The sequence below is a fragment of the Pristiophorus japonicus genome, chromosome 6 (assembly GCF_044704955.1).
Source record: "Pristiophorus japonicus isolate sPriJap1 chromosome 6, sPriJap1.hap1, whole genome shotgun sequence".
Lineage (NCBI taxonomy): Eukaryota > Metazoa > Chordata > Chondrichthyes > Pristiophoridae > Pristiophorus > Pristiophorus japonicus.
This window is the reverse complement of record NC_091982.1, coordinates 18669295-18678725: the sequence shown is the minus strand read 5'-3', so window position 1 is coordinate 18678725 and position 9431 is coordinate 18669295. Positions and strand designations below refer to the sequence as shown.

At 44.2% G+C, this 9431-nt stretch overlaps 1 protein-coding gene across 1 annotated transcript in view; it reads right to left on the bottom strand.

Moving 5' to 3' along the window:
- Positions 1-5159: 5159 nt before the first annotated feature.
- LOC139265576 (non-POU domain-containing octamer-binding protein-like) overlaps positions 5160-9431 on the bottom strand; it is a 115486-nt gene continuing 111214 nt past the window's right edge. Inside the window, exon 11 of the mRNA XM_070882674.1 lies at positions 5160-6096. Within this exon, the coding sequence (XP_070738775.1) occupies positions 6082-6096 (15 nt within the window). The 3' untranslated portion in view covers positions 5160-6081. The remainder of the gene's footprint in view (positions 6097-9431) is intronic.

Genomic DNA, 9431 nt, shown 5'->3' with positions numbered 1-9431 from the left:
GTGAACCTGTGGAATTCTCTACCACAGAAAGTAGTTGAGGCCAATTCACTAAATATATTCAAAAGGGAGTTAGATGAAGTCCTTACTACTCGGGGGATCAAGGGTTATGGCGAGAAAGCAGGAAGGGGGTACTGAAGTTTCATGTTCAGCCATGAACTCATTGAATGGCGGTGCAGGCTAGAAGGGCTGAATGGCCTGCTCCTGCACCTATTTTCTATGTTTCTATGATTCTATAAGTCAAGAGTGTGATGGAATACCCTCCAATTGCCTGGATGAGTGCAGCTCCAATAACAATTAGTTTGACACCATCCAGGACAAAGCAGCCCAGTTGATTGGCACCCCATCCACCACCTTCAACATTCACTCCCTGCAACACTGATGCACCGTGGTTGCAGCATGTACAATCCACAAGATGCACTGCAGCAACCCGGCAAGTCATCTTCAGCAACACCTCCCAAACCTACGACCTCTACCGCCTGGAAGGACATGGGCAGCCGACGCATGGGAACATCACCTCTTGAAAGTACCCCTCCAAGTCACACACCATCCTGACTTGGAAATCTATCGCCATTCCTTCATCGTCGTTGGATCAAAATCCTGAAACTCCTTCCCTAACAGCACTGTGGGAGTACCTTCATCACAAGGACTGTAGTGGTTCAAAGCGGCAGCTCACCACCACCTTCTCAAGGGAAATTAACAATAAATCCTGGCCTTGCCAGCGGCGCTCACATCCCAGGAATGAATATAAAAAAAAATGTAAAGAGTTAGGGGAACAGAACGGACAGGCGTTTCTGCAGCCACAGACGTGACTCCAGGATGGTATGTTGCCTTCCTGGTGCCAGGGTCAAGGATGTCACTCAACAGCTGCAGAGCATTCTGAGGGTCCGGGGGGGGCGGGAGAAGGTGAACAGCAAGAGGTCATGGTCCATATCGGTACCAATGACAGACAGAAAGAGGGATGAGACCCTGCTGGCAGATTTGAGAGAGCTAGGAAAGAGACTAATAAACAGGACCTTAAAAGCAGTAACCTCCAGATTATTCCTGCTGCCATGCGCATGCAAGGATAGAAATAGGCGGATAGAGCAGATGAATGCGCGGCTGGAGACATGGTGCAGGAGGGAAGGCTTTAGATTCCTGAGCCATTGGGACCAGTTTTGGGGGAGGTGGCATCTGTAGATACCGGATGGGTTGCACCTCGCAGGAAGATTTGATAGTGCTGTTGGGGAGGGTTTAAACTTGCTTGACTGGGGGATGGGAACCAGAGGAAACAAAGGCTAGAAAATAGTCAAGAAAGGGGTTTGGCAGTGGTTAATGTGTGTGCGCACTAGGTCCGTGCAGCAGAGCAGGTCTCCAGTCGTCCTGGTTAACCCTTGCCACTGGATAAAGGCCCAAGCTCTGTCAAGCCCGTGTGGTGGCTGATGCGCAACGGTCAAGACACGTTAAAAAAATCCACGCACAGGCATCTTCCACCCTTTCAATTGGAGTTCAGGACTGGAATATCGGGTCCTTCATTAAAACATCTGTTAACTCAGGGAAATAAGTCATCCTCGTTTGAGGGACCGCCTATGATGATGACGATGATGCTTCAATACATTGAGTCAAGGGAATAAGACAGATGAGCTGAGAGCACAGATAGACATGTAGAAATATGATATCGTAGCTATTACTGAAACGTGACTGAAAGGAGGGCAGGACTGGCAGCTCAACATTCCTGGTTACAGGATTTCCAGAGGAGATATTGATTGAAGAAACAATTACAGCTGTGAGGAGGGATGATATGTTAGAAGGATCATCAAATGAGGCACGATGATAGAACTGAAGAATAAAAAAGGGGCAATCACACTGCTGGGAGTGAACTATAGGCCCCCAAACAGTCAGAGGGAGATAGAAGAGCAAATATGTCGGCAAATTTCTAAGACTTGTAAAAACAGTAAGACAGTACAAAGTAAGGGATTTAGCAAAAGTGAAAACAGCTACTTGAAGAAAAGAAAAGGAGGGAGGGAGAGAGAAAAGGAAGGAAAAGTGAGAGAGGGAGGGAAAAGGAAGAAAAGACTTGGATTTATATAGCGTCTTTTATGACCACTGGACATCTCAAAGCGCTTTACAAATGTAGTCCCTGAAGACAAATGTAGGTCCCTTGCAGTCGGATTCAGGTGAATTTATAAAGGAAAACAAAGATATGGCAGGCCAATTGAACAAATGCTTCAGTTCTGTCTTCACGAAGGAAGACACAAATAACCTTCCGAATGTACTAGGGGACAGTGAGTCTAGTGAGAAGGAGGAACTGAAGGATATCCTTATTAGGCGGGAAATTGTGTTAGGGAAATTGATGGGATTGAAGGCTGATAAATCCCCGGGACTGATAGTCTGCGTCCCAGAGTACTTAAGGAAGTGGCCCGAGAAATAGTGGATGCATTGGTGATAATTTTCCAACAGTCTATCGACTCTGGATCAGTTCCTATGGACTGGAGGGTAGCCAATGTAACACCACTTTTTAAAAAAAGGAGGGAGAGAAAATGGGTAATTATAGACTGGTTAGCCTGACATCAGAAGTGGGGAAAATGTTGGAATCAATCATTAAGGATGAAATAGCAGCGCATTTGGAAAGCAATGACAGGATCGGTCCAAGTCAACATGGATTTATGAAAGGGAAATCATGCTTGAAGAATCTTCTGGAATTTTTTGAGGCTGTAACTAACAGAGTGGATAAGGGAGAACCAGTGGATGTGGTGTATTTGGACTTTGAAAAGGCTTTTGACAAGGTCCCACACAAGAGATTGGTGTGCAAAATCAAAGCACATGGTATTGGGGGTAATGTACTGACGTGGATAGAGAACTGGTTGGCAGACAGGAAGCAGAGAGTCGGGATAAACGGGTCCTTTTCAGAATGGCAGGCAGTGACTAGTGGAGTGCCGCAGAGCTCAGTGCTGGGACCCCAGCTCTTTACAATATACATTAATGATTTAGATGAAGGAATTGAGTGTATTATCTCTCAGTTTGCGGATGACACTAAACTAGGTGGTGGTGTGAGCTGAGAGGAGGACGCTAAGAGGCTGCAAGGTGACTTGGACAAGTTAGGTGAGTGGGCAAATGCATGGCAGATGCAGTATAATGTGGATAAATGTGAGGTTATCTATTTTGGGGCAAAAACACGAATATTATCTGAATGGGAAAAGATTAGGAAAGGGGGAGGTGCAACGAGACCTGGGTGTCATGGTTCATCAGTCATTGAAGGTTGGCATGCAGGTACAGCAGGCAGTGAAGAAGGCAAATGGTAGCTAGGGGATTTGAGTATAGGAGCAGGGAGATCTTACTGCAGTTGTACAGGGCCTTAATGAGGCCTCCCCTGGAATATTGTGTTCAGTTTTGGTCTCCTAATCTGAGGAATGACGTTCTTGCTATTGAGGGAGTGCAGCGAAGGTTCACCAGACTAATTCCAGGGATGGCTGGACTGTCATATGAGGAGAGACTGGATCAACTGGGCCTTTATTTACTGGAATTTAGAAGGATGAGAGGGGATCTCATAGAAACATACAAGATTCTGATGGGACTGGACAGGTTAGATGCAGGAAGAATGTTCCCGATGTTGGGGAAGTCCAGAACCAGGGGACATAGTTTTAGGATAAAGGGTAGGCCATTTAGGACTGAGATGAGGAGAAACTTCTTCACCCAGAGTGTTGTTAACCTGTGGAATTGCCTGCCGCAGAGAGTTGTTGATGCCAGTTCATTGGATATATTCAAGAGGGAGTTAGATATGGCCCTTACGGCTAAAGGGATCAAGGGGTATGGAGAGAAAGCAGGAAAGGGGTACTGAGGTGAAGGATCAACCATGATCTTATTGAATGGTGGTGCAGGCTCGAAGGGCCGAATGGCCTACTCCTGCATCTATTTTCTATGTTTTTATGTTTCTACAGGCAATGAAGTACTTTTGGAGTGTAGTCACTGTTGTAATAACGGGATGCTTCTATCAGATAGCGAGAGCTAAATACTGCACAAAGCCTCGAGGAGTATAGAAAGTACAAGGTAAAATTAAAAAGGAAATTAGGAAAGCAATGAGGACATGAAAAATATTGGCAAGTAACATCAAAGAAAACCAAACGTGTTTTATAAATACATAAAGAGAAAGAGGATAACTAAGGAAAGAGTAGGGCCTATTGGAGACCAAAAAGGTAATGTGCGTGTGGAGGCGGAAGAAGTGAGTGTGGTTCTTAATGAATACTATGCACCCGTCTTCACAAGAGAGGAACGATGCAGACATTGTAGTTAAGGAGGAGTGTGAAATATTAGATGAGATAAACATAGTGAGAGGAATTATTAAGGGGTTTAGCAGCTTTGAAAGTAGATAAATCACCAGGCCTGGATGAGATGTATCCCAGGCTGTTAAGAAAAGCAAGGGAGGAAATAGCAGAGGCTCTGACCATCATTTTTCAATCCTCTCTGGCTATAGATGTGATGGAGGACTGCCAATGCTGTACTGTTGTTTAAAAGGGAGAAAGGGATAGACCGAATAATTACAGGCCAGTCAGCCTAACCTCGGTGGTGGTAAAATTATGGGAAAAAAATTCTGACGGACTGTATTAATCGTTGTTCAGAAAGGCACGGATTAATCAAGGATGGATTTATTAAGGAAAGGTCAAGTCTGACCAACTTGATTCCATTTTTTGAGGCAACAAGGAGGGTCGATGAGGGTAGGGAGTTTGATTTAGTCTACATGGATTTTAGCAAGGCCATTGACAAGTTCCCACATGGTAGACTGGTCAATACAGTAAAAGTCGATGGGATCCAAGGGACAGTGGCAAATTGGATCCAAAATTGATAAGGAGGCAGGATGCAAAGGGTAAGGGTCGATGGGGAGTTTCTGTGACTCAGTTCTCAGTTTGCTGATGATACAAAATTTGGCTTATTGGTTGATAGTGAGGAAGAAAACTGGAGACTGCAGGAAGATATCAATGGACTGGTCAGGTGGGCAGAAAAGTAGCAAATGGAATTCAATCCGGAGAAATATGCAGTAATGCATTTGGGGAGGGCTAACAATGCAAGGGAATACATAATAAAGCTAAGATACCGTGAAGTGCAGAGGAACAGAGGGACCTTGGAGCGCATGACCACAGGTCCCGGAAGGTAGCAGAACAGGTAGGCAAGATGGTTAAGGCGGCATATGGGATCATTTCCTTTATTAGCCGAGGCATAGAATATAAGAGCAAGGAGGTTCTGTTTGAACTGTATAAAACACGAGTTAGCCCACAGTTGGAGTACTGCGTACAGTTTTGGTCACATTACAGAAAATATGTGACTTCACTAGTGACAGTACAGAGGAGATTCACAAGGATGTTGCCAGGACTGGAGAATTTTAGTTATGAAGAAAAGATTTGATAGGCTGGAGTATTCTTTGGAACAGGAAGCAGAGGGGAGACTTAATTGAGCTGTATAAAATGCTTTTGTACAAAATTATTGTTGGCCTAGATAGGAAGGACCCTTAGCAGAGGTCATTAACCAGGGGGCATACATTTAAAGTAATTGGTAGAAGCGTTAGAGGGGAGTTAAAGATAACATTTTTCACCCAGATGGTGGTGGGGGTCTGGAACTCACTGCCTGAAAAGGTGATAGAGGCAGAAACCCACACCACATTTAAAAAGTACTTGGCTATGTACTTGAAGTGCCATAACCTACAGGGCTACAGACCAAGAACTGGAAAGTGGGATTAGGCTGGATAACTCTGTCGGCCGGCAGAGACACAATGGGCTCAACGGCATCCTTACGTGCCTACATTTCTATGATTCTATGATTCCGTTTGCCCAAATCAAAGTTTGTAACAAATATGGGCATAAAAATCACGTTATTTCAGAATAGCATTAAAATGTCTAAAGTTAGTATTAAACTATAAAGTTCTCTTTTGTTTCTTTGAATACTTTCACCAATGTTTTTATTTGATGGCTTTAGCCTCTCTCAAAAGCCTTGGACGTGATATTTTTGCTCAGCCTTTGCAGTGTGTCACAATTTCCCAGAATGGAACAATATTTTACCAGCTCAACAGGCAGAATGCTTCTCTTCAACCTCCAACAGCATGGTAGTTTTCCAAAGTTATTGCAAGAAAAACTGAAAAACAAATTTCAAAAGGTTTATTCAGTAGAATTAATGTTGTGATTTAAACTAAAAACTGGTTGTATGAGAGGGAAAAACAAAAACATGCCACTTCAAACAAGACAAAAAGTGCTAATTAAACACTATGTAACATTTATTTTTCTTAATGTAAACAACATATACTGCTGTGTTATTTTCCTACATACTTTGGTACTCAAATAATGGCCCAGAATTTGCTGGAACCAGCTCATCTCAGACCTTTTCCCTCACCTTTCAGCTTAAAATATTTTCTGAACTGCAAGTTGCTGAAAGTGTGAGCTGATAATGGCATCAGGGATCTTAGTTAATGACAGGATCAACACTGTATCTCTTCAATCAATGAGATTTAAGGTTCTCTGTTTATGACCAGGACAGTTAGAAAGTCTAAAAGAGGGAAGAGATATTTTTTAGATCATGAATGGGTAGCTCAGACAGTTGCTTGCAATTCCTGCGCCATGTAGGAACCTCAGGACGCTTCATGTGACTTGGGGGACCACGTGTGTAGGAAGTGTCTCCAGCTGCTGGAGCTCGAGCTCAGGGTTTCCGAGCTTGAGGGGCAGCTGAAGTCATTGCGGGGCATCAGGAAGGCTGAGAGTTTCCTGGACCATCCGATCCAGGAGGTGGCCACCCCACGGGCAGAGAGGGTTCAGGATAGTAAATGGGTGGCCATCCGGAAGAGAAGGAAGAGCAGGAAGGAAGAGTTTCTAGAGATACATAAAAAGGAAAAGAGTGGTTAAAGTAAATGTTGGTCCCCTGGAGGATGAGACTGGGGAATTAATAATGGAGATCAGGGAAGTGGCAGAGACGTTGAACAAATATTTTGTATCAGTCTTCACGGTAGAAGACACTAAAAACATCACAATAGTGGATAATCAAGGGGCTATAGGTAGGGAAGAACTTAATATAATCACTATCACTAATGAAGTAGTACTAGGTAGAATAATGGGACTAAAGGTGGACAAGTCCCCTGGACAAGCTGCCTTACATTCTTGGGTCATGAGAAGTGGCCGCAGAGATAGTGGATGCAGTGGTCGTAATCTACCAGTTCCCTGGATTCTAGGGCTGTCCCAGCAGATTGGAAAACCGCAAATGTAACACCCCTATTTAAAAAAGGAGGCAGACAAAAAGCAGGAAACTATAGGCCAGTTAGTCTAACATCTGTGGTTGTGAAAAATGCTGGAGTCCATTATTAAGGAAGCAGTAGCGGGACATTTGGAAAAGCATAATTCAATCAAGCAGTCAGCATGGTTTTATGAAAGCGAAATTATGTTTGACAAATTTGCTGGAGTTCTTTGAGGATGTAACGAACAGGGTGGATAAGGGGGAACCAGTGGATGTGGTGTATTTGGATTTCCAGAAGGCATTCAATAAAGTGCCACATAAGAGGTTACTGCACAAGATAAAAGCTCACGGGGTTGGGGGTAATATATTAGCATGGATAGAGGATTGGCTAACTCGCAGAAAACAGAGTCGGGATAAATGGGTCATTTTCCGGTTGGCAAACAGTGACTAGTGGGATGCCGCAGGGATCGGTGCTGGGTCCTCAACTATTTACAATTTATATTAATGACTTGGATGAAGCGACCGAGTATAATGTAGCCAAGTTTGCTGATGATACAAAGATGGGTGGGAAAGCAAATTATGAGGAAGACACAAAAAAATCTGCAAAGGGATATAGACAGGCTAAGTGAGTGGGCAAAAATTTGGCAGATGGAGTATAATGTGGGAAAATGTGAGGTTATCCACTTCTGCAGAAATAATAGAAAAGCAAATTATAATTTAAATGGAGAAAAATTGCAAAGTGCTGCAGTACAGAGAGACCTGGGGGTCCTTGTACATGAAACACAAAATTAGTATGCAGGTACAGCAAGTAAAGGCAAATGGCCTTCATTGCAAGGGGGATGGAGTATAAAAGCAGACAAGTCTTGCTTCAACTGTACAGGGTATTGGTGAGGCCAAACTGGAGTACTGCGCACAGTTTTGGTCTCCGTATTTAAGGATAGACTTGCATTGGAGGCTGTTCAGAGAAGGTTCACTAGGTTGATTCCGGAGATGAGGGGGTTGACTTATGAAGATAAGTTGAGCCTAGACACATTCAGAAGAATGAGGTGTGATTTTATCGAAACATAAAAGATAATGAGGGGGCTCGACAAGGTGGATGCAGAGAGGATATTTCCACGCATAGGGGAAACTAGAACTAGGGAGCATAGTCTCAGAATAAGGGGCTGTCCATTTAAAACTGAGATGAGGAGAAATGTCTTCTGAGGGTTGTAAATCTATGGAATTCTCTGACCTAGAGAGCTGTGGGGAGGCTGGGTCATTGAATATATTTAAGGCGGAGATGGACAGATATTTGAGCGATAAGGGAGTAAAGGATTATGGGGAGTAGCCAGGGAAATGAAGCTGAGTCCATGATCAGATCAGCCATGATCTTATTAAATGGCAGAGCAGGCTCGAGGGCCAAATGGCCGACTCCTGCTCCTATTTCTTATGTCTTATGAAGTGCAGGAGTCTTCGGGGTGTGTGCCACACTCAGCATTGGAGACTCTGGGAGTGATGACACTTTGAAGGAGTGAAATCCAGACCATGGCATTAATGGGCAAGGCACTGCACAGGGGTGGGGGCAGTAAAGCATAAAAATGCAGGCGTTATAGGAGATTCCCTATTCAGGGGGACAGCCAAGCGTTTCTGTAACCATCATCGTGAGTCCCACATGGTGTGTTGCCTCTCTGGTGCCAGGGTAAAGGACATCACGGAGAGGGTGCAGAACATTCTGCAGGAGGAAGGGAGTAAGTGAAAAGTTGTGGTACACATAGGTACCAAAGACATTTTGCAGGGCAAGTATGGCGGTCCTACAGTCAGACTTTCAGGAGCTAGGGAGGAAATTTTAAAAGTAGGATCTCGAAGGTAGTAATCTCTGGATTACTCCCAGTGCCATGCGCAAGTGAGAGTAGAAATAGGAAGTTAGGACCAATGTGTGGCTTGAGGCATTGTGCAGGAGGGAGGGCTTCAGATTATTGGGGCATTGGGACCAGTTCTGGGGCAGAAGGCACCTATTCAAAAAGGGACGTGTTGCACCTCAACAGGACTCGGACCAATGTCCTCGCAGGGAGGTTCACTAGTGTGGTTGGAGACATTTTCAACTAAATTGGCAGGGGGATGCGCACCAGCATATAGAAGTAGAAAAGAGGAATAGGGCGCATAAAGGAGTGAGTGTTGGATAATACAAGAGAAAGTAGTAATACCATATTAGATAAGAGCAGACTAAGAAGGACGAGAAGGAATACAAAGACAGGGTTAGAATGCATGTA